At 40.1% G+C, this 24548-nt stretch overlaps 1 protein-coding gene across 1 annotated transcript in view; it reads right to left on the reverse strand.

Moving 5' to 3' along the window:
- The window catches only part of MINDY4 (MINDY lysine 48 deubiquitinase 4), an 81127-nt gene that overhangs the window by 20918 nt on the left and 35661 nt on the right, over positions 1 to 24548 (reverse strand). The window contains 6 exon segments of the mRNA XM_036378743.2: positions 429 to 590; positions 3245 to 3308; positions 22886 to 22901; positions 22904 to 22951; position 23177; positions 23612 to 23626. Of these exon segments, the coding sequence (XP_036234636.1) occupies positions 429 to 590; positions 3245 to 3308; positions 22886 to 22901; positions 22904 to 22951; position 23177; positions 23612 to 23626 (306 nt within the window).

Here is a 24548-nt window from a genome sequence, read left to right on the forward strand (position 1 = left end):
AAGAGAATTTCAAATAATATTCCAGGATCAAACACAAGATTGGCTGTTTAGGACAGAGTTTGTCTTAGGAAAGATGTCCATCCTGCCATCCTCCATCTCCTGTTGATGGAGAACTAGAGAAATCATTACACAAGCTTTTCCTGAGGTAAATTAATACCTGTCACTCCTTTGAAAGGTTTAATCAATCTTCTCATTTTCATGATGACTACAATTAAAATATGACTATCAAAAACAATTAAATGGAACAATCCCATTGCATTAACAGCTATTTTAATTGTCTTTAATTTTTTTTACTGGTAATAGAACCACTACTACAGCACAGAAATGACAAACTGAACCAAGCCAGTAACTTTGCTGCTTTACCTACTCCAAGCTGATTTTAAAAGAAATTATTTTCTTTTTAATTACATTTTTAATGGAAAGCATACCTGACAGACATCATAGTGCTCAAACAGGGACAACAAACCAATATCACTGCGACTCGTGATGCCTTTCAAAATGGTGATATTGCCATTCCCAGAGTCCAGCTCAATCACATTGTTGAAAACATTGGACACAGCTTTGCCAGTCAAAAGCAAGTTCACCAGTTCCTGTTTGGGACATGTTTGAAATAAAGAAGAAGAAAAAAAAAAAAACCAAACAAAAAAACAGTAGTTGAGCAGCAGAAGACTGATTCAGGATTGATGTGAAGTTACACATGTACATGACCCCCAGTTTATGGATTGGCTTTAGGTTTATAGTTGGAATTAAAATTGATTATAAAAAGATTCCAGATATTTTGGTTGAAGTCTCCCAAAGTAAAATGAGGAAATTATAAAATCACAGAATATCCTGAGCTGGAAGGGACCCACAAGGATCATCCAGTCCAGCTCCTGGCCCTGCACAGACACCCCAACAATCCCACCCTGTTCCTGAGATCTTTGTCTAAATCCTCCTGGAGCTCTGGCAGCCTTGGGGCTGTGACCATTCCCTGGGGAGCCTGGGCAGTGCCCAACCCTCTGGGGGAAAACCTTTTCCAGCTGTGGGTTGGACTTCTTGTCCAAAAGGATTGAATTGATAACCCAGGTTTTAGCTTTTATATTTTCAGATTCTGTGCTGCTCTAGTATGCAGTTCTGTAGTTCTTCACATCAGGGCATGCTGAGCTCTGTGCACAGAGCAGGGAGACAAAACAATTCCTGCTCCAGCTGGGCACCAAGGACAAATGATCCAAATCTCAGCCCAAGAGCACAAACACCGTGGGCTGGAGAGAGAAAAACAAGCAGGGTGGGACTGCAGGGGCTAAAGCTGGAATGGGACAATGAACTGCAAGATGCAAATGGAGCAGAACTGATCCCAGGGAGAGAGCCCGGGAGCGCTGGTGCATTTTGGGGCCATTTTGGTTCATCTTGGGTGCAGCCCTGGCTGGGCTCTTGTGCTGCCCAAGGTGCATCCATGGAGGCCTTTGAATAAATCCCTGCTTTATTCTTTAGCTCTGTCCAGCCTCTGCTCTAGGTCAGCCTGCACAAGGCATCAGGATGCTGTGAGAGACAGTAGTGGAAGCTTTGCTGAAGTCCAAATATTAGAGGAGTTTTCAATTTTCATCCTTCTGGAGGCAAACTGCTGATAATTTATTTGCTCTTACATCCAACTCTCAAACATCTCATGTAAAGGTTGTTTTGGGTTTTTTTTTTAATGGAAACATTTTGGTGTCCCCTCTTCTGTACCATGAAAAGCACAGCATGAATGGTATAAACTCAAAGCCTGTCCAGTATGACATGACATTTCTGTATGTGCTTAGTGATGTATTTTCTATGTTGGACAAGATTTGTTAAATTATGATTCTTTCTCACTGATTATTTCTGGATGAAAATAATCTCCTTAAAAGTAAAACATTTACCCATATGGACCTTGATCACTAAGATATTGATATTTCCTAGAGATGGTTGCTGATAATTTCCTCTCCAGTTGAAGCAGGGGGGTGTCAGAGGCTAAATACCTGTGAGAGGGTGGGTGGCATTTGCACATGTGAGTGTGCCTGAAGTTCAAGAACAGAAACATGGGATATTTTTCTCAGCTAACATCCCACCAGGGCCAGCTGGGGTGCATGGAAGCAGAGCTAACAGCAGACTGTGCTGCAGCAGTGAACCGGCTCGCTATTAATAAATAACATATGGCTAAAACCAGGAGAGGAAATAACAAAGAGAAAGTTTCCAGAAAATATACTGCAAATTACCATGCCCAAAGACATGAATAACTCTGGTATGGCCAGTTTGGAACTGGTTTTAAAAATACTGCACACAATTACAGCTCTGTGTTTCTCCTGAAGGATTCCCCAGATTTTGGAGGCTTTACTGATATTTTTAGCACTTTTATTCACCATCACTGATGTTCTACCACCTTCTTGAGAAACCATTGTGTGGTCACAGTACAAAAGTCCTCTTGAAACAAGAGAGGAACATGCAGTTTGTCTCTGGCAGCCAGAAGGGCAAGAGATGGGATCCTGGAATCCCTGAGGAGCTGCAGGATCAGACATGGAACCTCGGGCATGTTTCTGAGAGGGCAGGGAGGGAACACAGCAATATTTCAGCACTGAAATTAGCCAGGAGGTCCCAAAGAGGCAGATGAGAGCAGTGGGAGGACACGGACACAGAGGTACAGGCACATGCAGGCCAAAAAACCAGCCTGCAAAGCAGAACCTCTGAAAGCAAAGACAACAATGTGCCAAAACACGAGGAAAAAATAATAAAGAATGAAGGTGCTTGAGGATATGGGAATAAGGGAAAAAACAAAAGGAAATTGGTGGAGATTTTATAGCATAAATCTCCACCAATTTATTTCCATAAATCATTTTTTTTCCCATACCTAAATGGGCTGCAAAAGAGGTGGAGAGGGACTTTTCACAAGGGCATGGAGTGATGGGACAAGGGGGTATGGCCTCCAGCTGAAGGAGTGTAGGTTTAGCTGATGTTAGGAGGAAATTCTTTACTGTGAGGGTGCTGAGGCCCTGGAACAGGCTGCCATGAGAGGATGTGGATCCCCATCCCTGGAAATGTTCAACACAGGCTGGATGGGGCCTGGAGCAAGCCAGGATAGTGGACGGTTGGAAGGGCTGGAACAAGATGAGCTTTAAGGTCCCTTCTAACCCAAACCATGCTGTGATTCCATGACTCTATGACTCAAAAGTAAGAAATCCATCTCTCCCCAGAGGTCAGCTCACAGCAGAGGCACAGGACATCCCCAAAACTGTGGGGTTTTTTAGCTCACCTGGGTGCAGTAGCCGTGGCTGCCAATCAGGCGGTTTGTGAGCACGTCAAAGTCATTGCGTACCCTGCAGAGGAAAACACAAATTAAAACCAACCAAATGTCAATACAATTGCTTCTTTTCATTCTTTTAATCTCTAAATCTTAATGAAAACTGTTTCTCAGCCATAAATATAGCCCTGTATTTTCTGAGTCATTTCAAGGTGATTTTTTACATGGCAAAAAAAAAAAAAAAAAAAAAAAATAGAAAATCTCAACTGAGCCTGTGGGAAGCAGAAATTTGGTAGAGCTTGAAAGAAGCAACTTTAGAGAAAGAAAGAAAGTCATTGTCACCACTAGTTAGAATTTTAGAAATTAGAACTACTGCACTGTTTGTGTGACAGAATCACAGAATGGGTGAGGTTGGAAGGGACCTCTGGAGGTCCCCTTGTCCACCCCACCTCTGGTACCTGAAGCCAATTTCCCAGGTCCACATCTGGATGGTTTCTGCATCTCTCCAAGGAGACAGACTCCACAAAGTACCATAAATCAGATAAGATCTGCTATTTGCTATTCCTATCATCAATACTTGTAATATACCCATACAATCTATACACTACATTGAGCATGAAAACACAGAAAGAAAAAAAACCCCAAAACCCTTCTAGGTGTACACATTTATAATGGTGCTGTGTGGCCCCTAATTATATGTTGTGACGCCAAAGAGAAAAGTCTGTGAAACTGCATTGCCCATAATTATGGACTAATGTGTCCCCAACCTAAGTTCACTATCTCATAACCCTGAATTAGTGATTGGTTGATGGCCTAAACCATAAAGGTTGTAACTGCGATCATTTTTTATCCAGCAGATATAATGGAATTGCAAACATTATTTTACACATGAATAAATGTTTAATCTAGGTTTGAGGAAAATCAATGTACTATGTTCTGGGAGAGCTGTGGCAATAAAACCCACTGATTAATTCTATGGGTCATAAAAAAGCTATTTTCCTTCAGTATAAAATATGCTGATCTCAACTGTTTTGACTCCATCCTTATTTTGATATTGCTACTGAGGTAGAGAGAATACTTGAATAATAATCAATAATCAATTAAAACTTAGTTATTCTACACACATCCAGGCTCCTCATTCCCATTTGACTTGCCAAACCTAGGCATACAAATATCCATGTTTCTTGACAATTGGCGCAATTAATTTTGTTTAAAAATGAAAATATTTTGTTTCTGACAAAGCAGGAGTTGAATTGATGTGGTCAGGGTAATGCTAGCTGGAAATTTCCCCTTAAAATTGACACACATGCTCCATTAAAAATATATTTATTAAGTAAAAAGCCAAGACGTTTCCTGTCTTCATCCCAAACTTGAGATAATTATTTTTCATAGGTTTTCTTTGAATGCCAAAATCAGAATGAAACATATAATTTCGAGGTTTTCAGCCCTAAAAGTATTTGAAATAATTGAAAGAAAGTCACAGTCATGGAATCACAATTCCCAAACTTTAGGTAATTATTTTCTCACAGGATTTCTTTGGATGACAAAATCAGAATGTAACATAATAATTTTGAGGTTTACAGCCCTAAAAGTATTTAAAGTAATTTAAAGAATGTCAAAGTCATGGAATCACAATTCTCAAACTTTAGGTAATTATCTTCTCATAGGACTTCTTCGAATGTAACATATAATTTCAAGGTTTACAGCCCTTAAAGTATTTAAAATAATTAAGAAAAATGTCATAGTCACAAAATCACAATTCCCATTTTGAAAAATGCATTTTATCCTTTTTATAAAAACATATTTCACCCCTTTCAAAAAGACTTATTTTAAAGACAATTCACAAGTTAGTGTCAGACATAACAAAGTGCCACTGACGTCTCTTGCCCATGTGAAATCAAAGGAAAGGCTGGGGAAAGTGTGCCCGTGACACGGAAAACTCCCTCGTGCACCACTGCAAGGCATGGATGGGATGATAAAAATCTTTGGATTTTGGCCATTTTTCAGTTTTAGCAGCGGCCTCATCTCGCCAGCGCCGCGGGCAGAATGTCCAACATGCGTCAGTCGGGGACGAGGGGACATACGCCACACACAATGGCAGGAAGCTCTAATTCCATCTGAAGGCACAAACAATCTGGGAGTCTGGAGGTGGATCTCAGCTCCTGCAGAAGAAGGACAACATCTGCCTTTGCAATCAGCCCCGCCGCTGAGGAAACCGACGTCAGGCGCGCGGCCGCGGGATTTACACCTCCGCTCAACGCGGGATTTACACCTCGGTTCAACGCGCCTGGGGCTCCTCTTCCCACCTGCCCAAGGCTCCGCAGCCTCTCCGCAGGTGTGCTTGTGGCGTTCCAGGTGCAAGTGCACCTCGTGCTTTGTAAAAATATCAGAGGGTCACAACTCTGTGGGTGGTTTTTGCTGGGGGTGTGGAGATGTTCCCTGGGGACAGGCAAATCTGAATAGTTTGTTCGTTCTGCTGTCCTGGCTGTCAGATGTCAATGCAGACATAATCCATAAATCATTATCATCAATATGACTCCCCCAGCATGGAATTTTCCATTTTTAATTTTTAAATCACTTTAGAACAGAAAGAAAACCCATTAATTTGAAGCCAGGAGCCTTTTAATAATTCCAATGGTCATCAGACAACGATTTAAGGCTTGACTCCCTGAATCCCTTTTTAATTTACAGCCCAACATGCCACGTGCTGCTGCAACAGAATCACAGATCAGTAAACAGACACTAAAAATCAACAGTAAATAAATTTAATGGTAAATAGTCCTTTCTTGTGCTGTATTATCACTATTTTCCAGTGTTGTGCTAGTTCATATCCCAGCTGGAGAGTGGGGTAGGAGAACAGAACTAGAGCAGAACAGCGGGGTTTGCCTCTCCTGGTAATATTATAAAATCTGTTAAAAAAAAATATCCAGATAGAAAGCAATATACTGATTTTTAAAATCTCCTGGATAAAGATTTTAAATCAAGCATGTGCTCCATGGGCTCCATTCTTTTTTCAGCAGAAATCATTCCCTGTGCTGATATGAATACAAAAGTTGACAACGAGACTTTGCTAAATTCCAGGTCATTTGTAAGATCTCCCAGCTTGGTTTTTAGTTCTACTTGTAAGGTGTGTGATGTGCTTTATGCCTGCCTGAAACCAGGGAAGACAGAGTTTGGATTCTAAAATATGTACAGAATGTGGATGTGTTTTAAAATGCTCACAGAACTTAAATAACATGGCAAAATTCAGCTCCACGTGGTTTATTCACTCTGAGCTGTTATTTTAAAAAATGTTTGTATTAAAGCCTTTTTTTCCCCCAAAAAAAGAGTAATTGTGAGCTGTTATCCTGAGGCTTAACTGTCCTTTCAGTCCTCATGCAAGCAAACATTTTTTTCTCACATTATTATCACACAAAATGAACACCATCATGTGGTAAAACCAAAAGATCTGTAAGGTGGCTTCAGAGTAAAAACTTAATTCATAGCAACTGGAGAAATCTCCTCATGACAGAAGTCACCAAAATACAGCTGGTGTGAATTATACCTATATTTTAATGGTTTTTAATGCTGCTGGGTTTAAGGAAGGGATGCCTGAAACTCCTTCCAGAAAATATATTTATATATTATAAATTAATTTCCTCTCCATGCTGCTGTTGGTGAATCTGGGTTTATCTTCAGCCTGCTTGTAACTGCTTGTTTCAAGTTATAAATAATGTGTTCATAAAGGGTGTTAAGCACTGAAGGTGGACAGATGTTCTGAGCCAAACCTTTGACTGCTCTGAATTGTCACAGCCATACTGACACCATTTGCTGACTTCCAGGCAGTTATTAGAAATCTGCCTAGAAATCAATCCATTTTGAGATATAAAAATAACAACAAAACCAAAAAAAAAAAATCTAAAAGTTAAAGACAGATGGACCAAACCACACTTGATAGAAGAAATTGTCATGTCATTAAAAACCTTAGCAGTGATGGTGCATTGATAAAGTACACTTCAGTGATCTGCATGGACTCAAAAAAAGTTTTAAAAGTTCATAAATATAAATCCAAAATATAAAAATTTTGAGCATTAGATTCTCCAATATAACATAACCTGCAATCAGATGAACTTTTCCTTAGCAAAAACTAAGTGAAATAAATGTTTTTCCAATGCTTCACATACATTTACTCTCAACTTACTTCCAGGAAAATTATTGACAAGTCTTCAGTGGAGAATAATTAAATACTGAATAGTCCCATACAATCCGTAACAGGAACAATCCCAGGCTATCACAATGTGAGTCAGTTCATGCCATAGGTAGCACACTTGGCTTGATAACAAAATAAAATAATAGAAAAGAGAAATAATATAAAAGAATAAAATAGTATAAAAGAAAAAAAGAGTGCATTTCAGTAAGTGCTGGCTGGTTTACAGTCCTGAACTCTGAGGCAAAGCTGCCACACAAAATTGGTGACCTCACTTTGTTCATGGCAACAGACAGTCACATTAACAAACACACAATTACAAGTCTACTCCCAAAATAGATTTGGGGCTGGCAGGGAGAAAAAAAACTCATCTTCAAGCATAAGGATTTCAAATAATTACAATGGGGATATGGAAAATGACAGGATGGGTGACTGCCTTATTGTGTAAATGTTCCAGAATATTTCTTTTTTTTTTCTTTTTTTTTTTTTTTTTTTTAATACTGGCACATGGCAAAGGTTTCAAATGAATGTTCAAAGAAGAAGGAAAGAGCCTCTCTAAAAAAATATAAAATATTGTTTGGGATTCAGACCAGGGGAAGCAAGGAAGTGGCTCCATTCTTTATTTATCACTTTTGCCACATAGCTGCTAATTTCACCAAGTTCTTAAAATGGTCTGAGGTACTCATGCAGGTTAATTCATCAGTTCTGCTATTCCACACTGCTGACAAAATACGGGAAGCATTTATATTTCACAGGGATAGATCTGATGGGAAAATTATTAATCTATTGGCATGTTCAAGCCACTATTTAATTTTTTAAAAGGAATTATCTTGCTGACTGAATGCAATGTCCTCCTGAGTGCAACAGAACAAGCAAAGACATTAAATCTGTATTGATCTCACCACACTGACCCTGAATAATCTGAATGTGTGAAAGTAATCTGCTGAAATTTGGCCAAAATCTGACAATTTATTTGTTACTGATGCATTTTGTAGTAGAATCACACTTATTCTTCCACACCTCTGCAGTCTTTTAATCAGTACCATTTATTTCCCAAAAATCAAAAGAATTAATTTCTGAAATGCTTTGATTTGCTAAAGGAAAGGAAAAAGGGAAAAAAACAAGATTGGAAAGATGAAAAAGCTGATCAATCACTTCAGGGCAGGGTTCATATAACTAATCTTTTTTCTTTTTTTTTCTTCATATAACTATTTTTTCTATCTAAATATGAACATATAAACAAGTAATCCCTCTGAATTCTTTACATCTGTGTGCATGGAGAGAAACTGGTACATCCTGAAGAGAATTTAGGTGACCTTGCTCAGGTAATTTGCAGAGGAAGTAACTTCAGGAAAATTCCTTTTCTCCATCTGATGACCACACAGTAAAAGGAGCCTGACACAACCTGGCCATGGATATCAAATTTCTAAATACCAAGGACTGGAGGGATAAATCACAAATATGCTGGCACTGAAGACAGACTGAGCCTATTTTTTTATTTTTATAGATTAAAAGCTGAGAAGTGAGAAATAAGGTTGATCTAGAAATTAAAACACCCTGTAGCCATCCTGTGAAGCAGACTCCTCAACTGGACAAAACAATTAAAAGTTCAATTTCTTTAAGTTAACTTACTACAGTTTTTAGCTCAGCCTAGAACCTGAGCATTTAGATATTGAAGGGTGAGAGGAATTTCTGATGGTCAGAAGGAAGGACAGGTCAGAACTGGAGCAGTTTTCCTGTGGGAAGAGGCTGCAGGGACCATTTCACTACAGCAGGACACAACTGGTGGACTCCAAGGGAAGGAGATGATTAAGGAAAATTTCCTCACTACTTTTCAAAACATGAATTTCACATCACTCCTTAAATATCACTGTGGGACATGAAATAACACAATGCAGACACCTTGTTATTTCCAAGGTAAAAAGAGACTTTTTAATTTCTGACTCCAACATTTATAGATTTCCAAAAGTGACAGTGGATTGGAGGGTGACAGTGCCACCTCTCCAATGACACTAAACCAACCCACAGTCCATCAAATTTCTCCTCTTCCATAAAAGAACACAAAACAATAAATTATTCACAGAAAGTGCGTGAGAAAGTTCGTTACAAGAATACAAACATCAGAAAGTTTAGAAAATCTTAAAAAATCAGAATGACACTTAAATTTACTGGGAAATTCAAGGGAAAAAAAAAGGAAAAACTCTTTCACAAAACACATTTCTGCAGTGGGGAGCTCGTTGCCACAGGGGTTGTGGAAGCCAAAAGGATTAAAGGGTTTAGAGAAATTGGTGGAGGAGAGGTTTCATCAAGGGCTAATAAACTCAGTGACCTGGGCACAACTGGCAGCTTGGGAAATCCTGGGATTACTGCTGGAAACATGGAGAATATTGCAGCAGAATGATGCTTCACTGCATTTCTCAGACAGTTTCCTATTTTTTCCCCTGTTGTAGTGTGTTTTTATACTTTGTAATACTTTGAAGTAGTTTTGTTTTGTATTCCCGTATTTTTCCCAAATGGTTTATCCCAGACTGTACCCCCCTCCCTTTACCTGTGTTATCCCTCTCCCGGGATGAGATCATCCCCAAACCCCCACCCTGGCTCTCTGTCAATCACTCAGCATCCCATCCCCTCCATGCAGAAGTTTCTGTCCAAGTTGTCAAGTGATTAGCCAGAGGCCAGGGGTCAGCCCCCCAAGCCTTGCCCCATACGCTGTCCTATATGTCTATCCCCCAGTACCCATCCCTTAGGGTCACTCATTGGTTGGTAAAATGTTATCTACTTTTGGTTTCCATCTCCCTTTAAATGTGACCTTGGCACATCTCCCTGGGGCTCTCGGCAGGAGGCCCCTGAGGTGCAGGAGCTCCTTTGGGATCCTAATAAAACCTTGGATTAACCCCTGCTAAGAGTCGGCCCTTTATCTTCTACCGATGTCTCTGGTGCCTCTTGTGCTGCACAGGCGACCAGCCCAGGTGCCCTCAGCACCCTCGGGGCACACACAGAGAGTGTCTCCCCCCAGCCCAGGTGCCTCAGCACCCTCGGGGCACACACAGAGAGTGTCTCCCCCCAGCCCAGGTGCCTCAGCACCCTCGGGGCACACACAGAGAGTGTCTCCCCCCAGCCCAGGTGCCCTCAGCACCCTCGGGGCACACACAGAGAGTGTCTCCCTGCCAGCCCAGGTGCCCTCAGCACCCTCGGGGCACACACAGAGAGTGTCTCCCCCCAGCCCAGGTGCCCTCAGTACCCTCGGGGCACACACAGAGAGTGTCTCCCTGCCAGCCCAGGTGCCCTCAGTACCCTCGGGGCACACACAGAGAGTGTCTCCCCCCAGCCCAGGTGTCCTCAGCACCCTCGGGGCACACACAGAGAGTGTCTCCCTGCCAGCCCAGGTGCCCTCACCACCCTCGGGGCACAGAGAGTGTCTCCCCCCAGCCCAGGTGCCCTCAGCACCCTCGGGGCACACACAGAGAGTGTCTCCCTGCTGTCAGCCCAGGTGCCCTCAGCACCCTCGGGGCACACACAGAGAGTGTCTCCCCTCCAGCCCAGGTGCCCTCAGTACCCTCGGGGCACACACAGAGAGTGTCTCCCCCCAGCCCAGGTGCCCTCAGCACCCTCGGGGCACACACAGAGAGTGTCTCCCCCCAGCCCAGGTGCCCTCAGTACCCTCGGGGCACACACAGAGAATGTCTCCCCCCAGCCCAGGTGCCCTCAGTACCCTCGGGGCACACACACAGAGTGTCTCCCCCCAGCCCAGGTGCCCTCAGCACCCTCGGGGCACACACAGGCAGTGTCTCCCTGCCAGCCCAGGTGCCCTCAGTACCCTCGGGGCACAGAGAGTGTCTCCCCGCTGTCAGCCCAGGTGCCCTCAGTACCCTCGGGGCACAGAGAGTGTCTCCCCCCAGCCCAGGTGCCCTCAGCACCCTCGGGGCACACACACAGAGTGTCTCCCCCCAGCCCAGGTGCCCTCAGCACCCTCGGGGCACACACAGGCAGTGTCTCCCTGCTGTCAGCCCAGGTGCCCTCAGCACCCTCGGGGCACACACAGAGAGTGTCTCCCCGCTGTTGGCCATGTCAGGGCTGCCCCCGGTGTCTGCCGACTCGGGACTGGCCCAGGGTTCCTGAGAGACCGAGGCATTCCCCTATCAAACACAGGCTATGAGGCTTGCAGAACCTCTCCTGGATCCTATAGGGGCAGTCCTATGGAAACAAGGGGCAGCTAAACCCACAAATCTCTCAGGTGTCACAGACATATTTTATGAAAAATACTTTTTCTATGACTTTTCTCCTGAGAAGCTGGGAAACTTCAGCTTCTCCATATTTTGCTTCTTTGGAATGTGATCTGGAGAATTGTTTCCACAGCATGTGAAATTGTTTTTACTTGATGACCAACGACAGCCACCTGTGTCGAGGCTGTGAGCAGTCACAGGATTTTATTATCATTCCTTTCTATTCCTTTCAAGCCTTCTGATGAAATCCTTTCTTCTATTCTTTCAGTATAATTTTAATATATCATTTTATTTTAATATAATATATATCATAAAATAATCAATCATCCTTCTGAAACATGGAGTCAAGATTCTCATCTCTTCCCTCGTGCTGGGACCCCTGTGAACACCACCACACTCAGGTTCTCCCCAGAAGAATATTCCATGTTTATATCAGCCCTGGTGTGGATTACAGCCACATCCACACTGGGATAAAGCAGAATTGTGGAGAGGGAGAAGAGGAGATGATGTTCTCTGCATCTGGCAGGTGAAACCCAGCCATCCCAGTTACTCTCTCTCACAGATATTCACATTTCTTGGTTGTTTTCTCAGCTTTCCACACTTTTCTCGGTGCTAGCTCAGGACTCTGGAATCTGCTCACACTCTGATGAGGTTTACTGGTACATTTTCTCTCTGTACTAACACTGATCTTTAAATTAAATCCCTTCCTCTGCCTTTCTTGTTTATTTACAACTACCACCATCCCATTTTTTTAGGAAACATTTATGTCCCACCTCAAAATTGGCTTTTTTTAAGGCTAGAAAACATAAAACCTTTTGTTCTTTTAGACTCCTTTGACAAAACAGATTCCTTCTTCCCCTGCTCTGTGCTTTTCCTACAGTTCCCCCATATTTGATGTGTGAGCCCAGCCTGCCATGGTGTTTCTCTAAGGACACATCAGTGCCTTGCACAATCCATTAACATTTCTTCACCTCCTAAAACTATTCTGATACCCCCTCAGAGCAGATCCAGGGCTGTTTTTTCATGCTGGCTCGGAGTCACTGTGTGCTCTGCTGCTCCTCATGCTGCCATTTACAGCTGATGAACCCCCCAGCACAGTAGTGAGCAGTGAGTAGTGTTTACAAGTGTTTTCAAGACCTTGCACTTTCTGCAGTGAAAATAAATTCCTTTTTTATTGCCCTCATCAGGAGGCTGAGCCAACTCTTTTTTACAGCACAATTTGTTCTCTCTATTGACAGGGCCTTTCAGCTTTTCAGTCATCAGGTCACTTCATCAGCACACCACTCCCTTTTTCCAGCTCAGGGTCCCACATGTTATTAAAAATAAAAAATAAATAGGGGTGAATATAGCTCCTCCAGAACTTTACATTAATATTTACACTAAAAATTTTGGAATCAAATCAAATCAAATTTGGCCCCTTACCTTCCTGAAACACCCTTGGAACCCCAAGAATTAGAGCTCCTGGGTTCTGTGAAATTGGATTTTTTTTAAATACACAGGAAGGAATCAGTCTCAAACTTTCAAAAGTTTCTCCCTACCACCCCTGTGTATAAGAATCAAAGCTTTTGATGCAATTAAACTTCTGGCAGCCTTTCTAAATCCAGTAATGCCCCCTCTGTGTCTGCCATCAGGAATGTTTATAGTTTATAAAGATCAAGCCAGGGCCTTATAATGGCTGGAGTTTTTTAACTAAAAGATTCTTTCTAAGATAGGTATGTATGTGATAATTTTTGATGGTAATTGTATTAATCATGATACTTTTCAATGTGGGCAGAGATTAATTGATAAGGCAGAGATTAATAATTAAAAGAGTGGTTTTGGTGGAAAGAAAAAGGGGGAGATGTTGGGGTACACAAAGCACAGAGTACTCTAGACCTTATTATCATAAGAGATTTGGTAACAGGATGCTTTGGCAAGAGCAAACACAACTTTGAGAATTAAATCAAGATTGCAAGAAGATAAATGAGATGGATTTACCAGAAAAAAAGAAAATTACATCAGACTTCTGCAAGCAAGAGATGTTTAAAATGTGTAAGTTTGTTTATGTGATCTTTAACACAATCATTGCAGTAATAAATCACTGGCCCTCATAGAATAGTATATAAGCATTTGTAGTCCACAATAAAATCAGATTCTTTGACCATCACACCAAGTCCCCATGTCCCTCTTCATCACTGATATTACTGTAAGGAATAAAACATTTTTAATCCCAGACTGATCATTTAGAAACTCCATCAGTCACCTTGCCTATGCTAACAACACTTTCTGAGTCTCCTTCCTTATCACCTTTAGAATTCTTAAAAGATGTGTTATTTTCACATTAATAAATGAATTTTCATATTTTCATTTGATATATCAAATAAAAATCTATTATTAGGTTCCCATTAACTAATTTTATTCTCTTTTTTTTTTAGTTTAACTACCAATTCTCCACTTGCTCCTACAACTGCAAGTTACTCAATATTTAAATAAGGCATGACAAAGGTAAGCTTTAGGATCAGGTCCATTCATAAAGTCTGGAAAAGCAAGAGAAAGCTTGAAAGTGCTGAATAAATTTGAATAAATTTAGGAATGAGGTGAAAGTACAAAGATCCTTGGTTTATTTTTTCCTTCCCATTGTGTAGCCATCAGCACTTTTTCAGGTTCAATTCCACCTGCCACAAATCTGATGCAGTTATTATGCATGAACTCCAAGCAGCCATGCTGGCTTTGCACTGTGGAGCTCCCTTTACTGAAAGGCAGAATATTAATTTATTAATTTAGACTTGGAGCATTCTTTACATTATTCCTGATATCAGCCACCTCCACCATACACAGAAACCTCACATCTTCTCCTGGTATCTCTCTATTAATATGATAAGGAAATCACTTGTTGTGTCATTTCCTCACGTGTGACCTCATCTGAACCACATTTTTTCTCCAGTTTCCAACACCTGGACTCAGACCACTGATGACAAAGATTGTTGCTCACCACACTTTTTTCATTCCTCTGCACTATTTTAAGAAGTCAGAGAACTCCCCAGAGAATGAGATAATAATCTTCCCTTTCTTCGGTTCCTCAGCTTTTTGATTTATCCTGATCAGTTCCACAGGGATGTGTCAGGGGAGCAATCTGGTTTTATTCCCACAAGTGACCTTCCTGCTGCACATCCACACCAAATCTGCTGTCACTCAGCCTCTAGCTCTCCAATTCTGTTCTGTGAACCCAGCTGGAAATTCCTGAATTTCCTTACCAGGGGACAAGAGTCACGTGTCTCAATTATCTGGGCAAACTCCACATTTTCCCCCATTTATTATTTTTGGCATTGTTTCCCACTTCCCCAGTCTTTTACCAATCAAGATAACAAAGAGAACCAGCATAAAAACATCTTTGGCCTCTTGATTCGGCCCTTTTTTTCTTAGCTGAGTCTCATTACTCATTTTTCTTTACCCCCAACCTTTGTTCCTTGTCCTCCAGTGCAGCAAACACCTCAAACCCAATCCAACCTTTCCTCTTCTTTGCCTTTGTGGTCACATTTCCACTTGGGTCACGTTCCTTATTTACAATGCTAAATAGCCTCCTTATATTCACATTTTATTTGGCAAATCCTACACATTTCTCTAGAGTGAGACCCTACTCTCCTCTACTTTGTCTTCCAAACCCCCTTTTCCCACCACCTTTTGTCCCTGGGTCCCCCCTCTCTCAAACATTAGAAAGTGACATTTCACACATCAATCTGTTCCCCTTTTGAAAGCACAAAGCTTCAAATCTTGGTGTCACATCCTCCCACAAATATTGCTGAGGCTGTCACTGATTATCCCTGTATTCTTGCCTTTTTTTGAAGGAAAAACAGTAAATTCTTTCAAGCAATCTCCCTTCTTTATTACCCTTTAGCAGCTGCATTTATTAATTGATTCATATTGCAAGCAGCTTTTGACCCCTGAACATTTTGGCTACAAGGGCCTCTGAGCAATTCCCACAGGAATGGCAGGGAAGATCCTGAAAATCAGGAATTGCACACAACCCATGGAGCAGGAGGCACAGAAGTTCACTCACCCCAACAAAAAAGGGCTCAATTCTTCCTTACCAAGGTCTGGATCCCACAAAATCTCCCCTATTTGCTCCTCCCCCTGTTCCTGGTAAATCTAACCTGCTTTCCTCATGTTGCAAAATCACAAATGGCTCTTGGGGAGCTCTGAGATTCTCAAATATATTTTTTTTTTTCAGTTGTGTCCAGCTCCTTGTTTTTTAGCCCAGTAACATAATTGACAGCTGTTTCCCCTCAAAACCAGCAGCTTCCCTGTGTTTTCCAAACACCAAAAGCTGTAAAAAACCACCATGACATCTATTTGTATGACATAACTGCAAGCCCTGAGTGCAAAGTGCTCCCAGACACAACTTCCCCCTGCTGCTGCTCTCCCAGGCACTCCCAAGTGTACCTTTAAAAAGGTTTTCCCAGAAAACTGGCTCACAGGAAAATCTACTTCCATCAAGAGCTGAGAGCGCCCCAAGTGATGGGAACCTTCATGAGAAGCTGGAATTGGGATTCTCCCCCTGGCCCAGCCAAAAGGGTATTTCACAAAAAAGCCTTTCTTCAGCATCAGGAGAGAAGGTGAATTTCAGGGGAACTCCAAATTAGAGATTGGCTCTGGCACAGGAAAAGGTGTCAGCAAAGGAAAGTGGATTGAGGGTGGGGGACCCTTTGTTCCACCCACAGCTCATGAGCCAGCAGAGCATCACTTTCCTTTTCAAATTCTGCATGACTGAAAGAGATTTAAAGAGTAATGTGTCAGAATTGGGGTTATTTTACAGTAAATGATACAGAAAGGATATAGGGAAAAAATATTACTGCAGTAATGATCATTTCCTGCTACTAAAAATAATAAATAGAATAGAAATAAAATAGAATAAAAAGTAATAGAATAAAAACTTCTCTTGATGAATAAAGGCAAACAGAACTGTTAAAATTACAAAAAAAAAAAAGAAAAAAGTAAAAATAATTTGCCAATGGGCCAGAAGAGGAAGATTCTTGTAGGATTGTTTGCAACCAGATAAATGATTACAGAAGAAAACCCAAGATGATGAACAGGTGATATTTGACCATGGTAAAGGGCATAATAATGGGCAGCATTTAACCTGATTTGGTGCTTCTGCGTGTTTTTATTTCAAAGATGAATTAGAATGGCAGATTAAGGAGATTTAACTTCTCCAATTAGGTAAAGCAGTACCAAAGGAATGAAGAGTAAGTGCACAGAATAACATAATTTTAATAATTTGATTCCCTCAAGTGAAAAACTGTTCATTAATAGATTTCAGAGAATGAGGTGAATTGGTGATAATCAAGGACAGAGTCACTGGCTGTGAGAAATCCTACACTGACAAGGAGCCATGATGTGATTTATTTGATCTAATGACAACTGGCTTTTGAAATAAATAAATCAAATGAAGAAATGCACCTCCAAACAACCAAAATTCCACAACACTAAAATGGGAACAGCACAAATAACTTTGAAACAGGTCTGAGTACCCATCTCTGGAGCAGTAAGGGCTACAGAAATGCAGTAGTTAACAACCAAAATTCCACAATAGCAAAATGGGAACAGCACAGATAACTTGGAAACAGGTCTGAACCCTTCTCTGCAGCAGCAAGGGCTACAGAAATACAGTTAATAGAGCTGTGGGATCACAGCAGGGAGGAAGATGTTGACATGCATTTTCCAAGGTTCATGAGCAGCCAACCTTAATGAAGTCCACAGCTTCCTCCTGACTCACAAAATCAGTCTCCTTTTTTATTTTTCCCACAGCTAAAGCCATTGTTTTACGTATTCTCACAGCAACACCTCAGAGAAAACAGGGAAAAGACACCCCCAGCGGCCAATCCTGACTGGAGAATGACACTTGACCTGCTACCAGTAACTGATAAAATATCCCCAGGTCACAAAAATGATGCAAACAGAGGCATTTTGATTTGTGAGCAGCACAATGAGCCTGTGTTTCAGATCAGGATCTCTGCATTGTCTCCATTGCCTGCAAATGGCAATACATTGGTTTTCCACCTGAGGAATGTTCTTGTTCCATGTGTTCCTTGCTCTCCTGGGTTCTAGTAATGATGATTTTATGCAATAAGTTATTGTGGAGGAGGTTTTACAGTGACCTCTGTGTGCCAGAGAGAAGCTGGAGAAGAGGATCCATGTAAAGCCCTGAAAGAATTTTCTGCCAAGGTCATTGACACAGAAACCAAGAAAGAAAGGAGGATAAATAAGAGAAAGCTGCAACAGTGTTCCAATGAGCACTTTGTTTGTCCCTTCTGACCAATGATTAAAGTGTAAAATGAGTTTTGTACGAATGCACAAAAAGCATGCACGCGAGAATAAAACCACTTGGAAGCCCTCTGAAAATGGAGTGTGTTGCTTTGTATTGTCTTAACAATAAAAACAAGATATTGCAGTGGTTAGGAAAAATGTGGGAACAGCGTTGGTGAGGAGCTGGAATTTAAAGAAAGCTGAAGATCTCCAGTGGGTGCATCCAAAGGAGCCACATCCCACTCCAGGAATGGCTTTGCATGAGTGAGCACAGCAAGAAAGGGACCAGGGGCTGGGGAAGATGAGGCAGGGAAAGCTGGGTGGAAATTCAGTCATGCTGGAGCCCTGGATGCTGAGAATTTTAAATTTTCTGTGCTTAAAGGCACAGACCCCCAAGAAAACACTGCAATTGACCTGAGGCTGTGGAGAAGGCTTCCAAATTTGATTGACAGCACTGGGATTACAGGTGTGTAGTTGGTTAGAAGTGTGTGATATCACAGGGTGGAAAACTTAGAGTTTGAGGTTTTAGAATATAGACATAAATATGAAGCAAGATAGAAGTTTTAAGGCAGAGGCAAGTTGTTCTTCTTTACCTTCTTCTTCCTTCTTCTTCATAGGTTTCAGTGATGTTTTGTAATTAGACAGAAACACCTGCATTGCAGGCTTTGAGGGATCAGTAATTGAGTTAAAAAAGAAAATAATCTAATTGTCATTTCTTATTAAATAGTTTAGTCTTAGAAGAGCTTGTAAGAAGAGACAGTTAGCCATTTTGTGCTCAAAACCCCACACAGTCAGACTGTGGGGATCACTTGAGTTGTCACTAAAAGCACTCCTGAATATTCATATTTACATAGTAAGTAAATAAATCATTGAATCCTGGACTGGTTTGGGCTGGGAGGGACCTCAAAGCCCATCCAGTGCCACCCCTGCCATGGCAGGGACACCTTCCACTGTCCCAGGCTGCTCCAGCCTGCCCTTGGGACACTTCCAGGGATGGGGAATCCACAACTTTCCTGCACTCAGGGGTGAGGCTCAGTGGGGGCTTGCAGCCCAAATTTTGAGCTCATTCTCTCTCTCGTGCATGGAAAACATCCTGCAGCTCTCATCAACGTGAAGATCCCAGCACACATCTTGCACACTCAGAAAGATTAATCCCTTGAGCTGCTATAATATGGCTTTTTTGTTTTGGTTTTTTTTTTTTTTTTGCTGGTTGTTTAAAAAGAAAAACAAAATTAAAATTAAAAAAAAAAAAAAACAAACAGGTAACAATTGTTAGGAACCAGAATTCCTTCCTGTACCAGAAGCAACAACGCGTTCTCAGCAACTTCCTCAGGAATTCTCACTCCTCTCTGGCCATTTGTTATCAGCTCAGGCAGTGATGATCATTAGTGCCTGGAGCATGAAAAACTCATTACCCAAAATCTACAAAGCAGCACAAACTCCTGCATTTCCTGGCATGCGTCCCCCCTGAAATAAAAATGCTTCAGATTGCCAGTGATCTTAGAAGAACTGCCCAGCAGACCTGGCTGAGAGCTGGAATTTCCATTTGCAGGGGAAGATCTGGAACAATGTAAAAATTATGGAGCTGGACCAAAAAAACAGCAAAAGCAGCAGGAAACATCAAGGCAGAACACAAAAATGGGGGGACATGGGGATAACATCAAGGCCAGGGGGTTTAGGGATGCTGGAGCTTGCACCTTCCATTAATTGCTCTAAATTTACTTGAACCTCTTGGCCTCCTCATCTCCCTGAAAGTTGTTTATGCTGTGGAAAACAATAGAATTATGGTTGTTTTAACATCAAAGCCTGAGTGCTACCCTGAGAGCCCTCAAGTTTTTGGACTTTGAGGAGTAATGTATTCGTCCTTGTCATGAGCGCCTGAATTTTTATTATTTCCAAGTTATTCCTCTTTTTTGGTGAAGAAGAAAGATTTTTTTTAATCTGTGCAAAGTAATGGGAAACTTTGTTTTTTTCTTCCACTTTATTCCAGTATTAATGTGACTTTACTGGCCTGGGGAGACATGAATACATGCAAGTTAAAATATGAAAGATCATATATTTATATGAAGCCATTAATGTGTTTTTATTCTGTTATCAACTCTCAACACATGATTTATCTCTCATCTATCACAGAAAATTGAACTGATGTGTTCAGATATGTAAATTTCTAGTGGTAGTGACAGAATTTCTCTCCTTTTTTTATAACAGCCTATTTAAAGCCCATCACTAGGTGAGTACAGTTCTAAGAGTGTTTTTGTCATGAATAATGCTCTGCATTATGAACATTTAATCTCCCATTTTTCACTGACCTGTCACTAAAAAGCAGATTTCATTTCATAATTTGATATTTACAGTGTAAAATTTCTTTATGAGTAGGTTATTTAGATTTTCTCGCTTTATAGAGGAGATAACCAAGCACTTCAGGAGATTATTTATGTCATTCTAAGACAGATATTGAAAATAAGTCAAATTAATCATGGGTTTTTTTCTCTTTTTTTGAGTTTAAAGGCCTAAATTTTTTTGAGTTTAAAGGCCCAAATAATTACACAGAAATTAAATAAATCATTGAATCCTGGAATGGTTTGGGCTGGGAGGGAACCTTAAAGCCCATCCAATGCTACCCCCTGCCATGGCAAGGACACTTCCACTATCCCAGGCTGCTCCAGCCTGCCTTGGACATGTCCAGGGATGGGGAATCCACAACCTCTCTGGGTAATAAAGATCATTAAAATAGATAATTACACTCAAAGTAGGAAAAATCTAACTGCTGTCAACTCCTCAACTAAATTAAATAACCTTTTTTTTTTCTCAGTGTAATATGCACACAAAAATCCAGACAACTGAAACTTCCATGGAGTTTTCTGTTTTAAAGACCTGCTGGTTTTTCTGTCAAAAAAAACAAAACCAAAAACTGGGGCAGAACAATCCCAGGGAGATCTATTACTGGCTGAAAATTCCATTATCTAAAGCAACTCTTGTTTGTCTTCAGCTGTTCATCCAGAACTATGCCAGTTATGTAAATAATTGCTTACCATGCTGGCAACACTCTCTGAATGGTACATATTTCTTGAGGATATCAGCACTGAGTTATTTGTCTTGATATTTTTAATATCCCGAGAGAAGCAAGGTGACATAGGCAGCTAAATCGATTGCTGAAGATTACATCAACAAGATTCAGTTTGCACTTAAAAAAAAAGGAATTGTGCAAAGGTCTAAACTGGAAAGGTCTAAACCCACTTTCCAATGTGTTTAAAAAACAGAAAAATTCCCATTTCTTGTAAAAAAAAAAAAGGTACCAATGCAGTGTCTTACACAGTACAAGCTAGAGGAGAAACAGTACTTTAAAATGAAGTTTTGTGAGAAAATCATGGCAATTCCTCAAAATAGAACTGCACTTCATGAACTGCTCTGACATTCTGGATCAGATCTGTAAAAATATTTAGACAGTTTAAAATGCAAACAGGCACCAAAAGGAATTGTCATGTTCACTTCAGACACAGCTCCCCCAAATAAAACCACAGATGATTGATTGGCCTTGTCATAATCCATCTGGAGGTGATGAGGGAGAATATATCCGTGCTTAAATGATTAAAGAATATTTATCACTTTATAGCAAGCAAAGCAGTGCAGACAGCAGCAATTATGAACCTACAGACCATTAATGGCACAAGTAACTTTACTCATCTGAACCCCTCTGTTGTAAGCAGCTCAGAAAAATGAGAATAAATGGCATGTGCCCTGAAACTATCACATAATTTGTGTTAAGAGTACAAAAGTGGAGTTGAGCCAAGGGCTGTAGTGTTACTATGAGCAAGAGAAAGGAAGAAATTACAATAAAACCAAAAAAACTCAATCTGCAAACCCTTGCTGGGATCCCAGCAGGTGAGCAACTGATTGTGGATCTCAAATTTGGATTAAGTTGCTGGATTTTTTGTCAAGACAATGCAGAGCTGTAAGAAATAAAAGCTTCCATAAACCAGCCTCGTGCTGCTTTCAGGTGCAGCTGTCACTTGGTTATGGCAAACTGGCAGGGAGCAGCTTCCCCTCGCTCCTGGGGCCTTTCACAGCAGTGAAAATTTGACTTTATATTCTAAACCCACTGACACTCCCAGCACCACAGGAACACCTTCAGTCTGTGGAAAAACTCAGTGCCACTGTATATAAAAATTCAATGCCACTGTGCCTGGGCAAGCCTCAGGGAGTTTTTAAAGAGGTTATGGTGACTTCCCATGAGTTAAGAGCCAGAATAGTCATGACAGCAATAAACTGAGAGCAAATCTGTCACACATTCCTTGCAGCTACCTAAAAATGAGCTGCCTCACCCATTTTATTCTGGATTTTCCTTTTCATTTTCACTGGCAGAGACTGGGAAGGCATCACAGGTTATTCCCCCTTACCTAAGATACCTGGGGTATGTGAAATAAATGACCCTTTAAACAAGTCTTGCTTAAACTGTCAAGGTAGAGAGAACAAAAAACAACTTCAGACATGACACCTAATGCTCAGATAGAGCAATAGATATATATAGTTATATATAATTATATTTTAGATCTATATACATATATATTTAATATATATTATACAGATATATAGATATATATATCTCTATATCTATAATTTATCTAGATATATATCTATATCTATATATCTATAATATATCTATATATATATCTATATATATTATATATAAATACATAGATATCTATAATTATACATTATACCTAGAATTATACATATTAACATATTATGGTAATATAAAATTATATCTATTATATAATCAAATAATATAAAAGTGTGTGTACACAACAAGAAAAGCCAAGATGAGGTGCAAATGCACAACTATATTTATCAGAGCAAACACCAGGACAGATTAAATAGGCCAGAGATTGAAGCACACATGGGTTTCTCCTCATTTTCCCAGCTCACTTTGCAGGTTATAAAACAGGCTAGAGAGGCACTCACAGGTTGATGGATCTGATAAGATGACAGACACAGTCAGGAGGATGCAGCCATAGGGACCGATTCAAACTAGAAAATATATATTGTTTGTTTGTATAATGCTATTTTGTCTGTTTTGTATATATTTTATCTAAACATAATTGATGGAATTGCTATTATGGTAAAAATTTGTTGCTGTGTGTGTTAAAATGAAAACAAATATCACAGGTGTTAAACTACACACATATTTATCAGAGAATACACATGAAACAACAGATTGCAGACCATTGAACATATTTATATTAATTTAATCACACTAGCTACATCTCACATTCACTTATATATACTGCAGATCAGGAATAGCTTTGATATACGATAAAGATATTGAGATACATAACAATTCTTTAAAATTTTTGAATTTTGCAATAAATATCTATTTTAAAAACAATTAATAATTTGTGATTTCAAATTGCTGATGAAAACATCTTAACTTTTAAAAAACTAAATATTAAATATCTCAAATTCATTTCAATTTTTAATAATTAAATTTCTGAATATTCTTAATATTTCTCATATATGGTTCATATTTATAAAAATTTAAGAATAAATTCTTAAAAAATACAATTATTATAATTTAAAAATTAGCAATTATGTTAAATAAAACATAAAAAACATAATTTAAAATTCATCTATGCTGTTGATTTGTGACATGAAATGAACCACATTGATTAATTAATATTTTCACAGTACCTGATGAATATTCTGCTGTAGAAGTACAATCATTCATATTTAATGTGAAGATTATTTGAAGTGAAGGAAAAATTTGACTTCAACAACTCAATTTTATAACCTGATGAAATGATTCCATTTCAAATGCCTATATCTGAACTCAAAAAATAAGATCTTATGAAATTTACCTATGTTGTCATTTGATGGAATTATACCTCATGATATACGATCAAACAATATATATGAAATCAAGTTCAATTGATGATTTTTAAGTTTCTTGAACAGACAACTTTGATTCCATTTTAAGCATTGCCTATGCAATGAAAAACAACCCCTAGGACAGAGGAATGTTGCAGCTTTAGAAGACACAGGATGAGCACTATTTAACATGAAATCTGCATTAAATTCCTATTTAAGATGAAATCCCCACGCTCAGGGGTTTGTGTCTATATGGTGAGGCATTTACCACACTCAGAGAATATATGAGTATTCATATTTAAGATTAAATCCATGTTAAATTCCTATTCAAGATGAAATCCCCATGCTCAGAGGTTTGTACCTATGTGGTGAGGCATTTACCACACTCAGAGAATATATGAGTATTCCCATTTAACATGAAATCTGTATTAAATTCCTATTTAAGATGAAATCCCCATGCTCAGAGGTTTGTACCTATGTGGTGAGGCATTTACCACACTCAGAGAATATGAGTATTCCCATTTAACATGAAATCCAGGAGAACTGGCAGATCCAGGCCTTCACTTCAATATTCTTTGCCTGTTTTTCCATCTCCAGATTTTTTGAGACATCCATTCCCCTGTTTAGGAGGCCAAAAACATTTCCTGCAACCACTAAAGCCTGGCTGGAGGCAGCACTGCTTGCAAAGCCATCAGAGAGCCTCAGATGGAAACAAGGCATAATTGGAAAGTGTTCTGCCATTTGGAGCTTCTGGAGGGGG

This window comes from Molothrus ater, chromosome 1 (assembly GCF_012460135.2).
Source record: "Molothrus ater isolate BHLD 08-10-18 breed brown headed cowbird chromosome 1, BPBGC_Mater_1.1, whole genome shotgun sequence".
NCBI classification, from domain to species: domain Eukaryota; kingdom Metazoa; phylum Chordata; class Aves; order Passeriformes; family Icteridae; genus Molothrus; species Molothrus ater.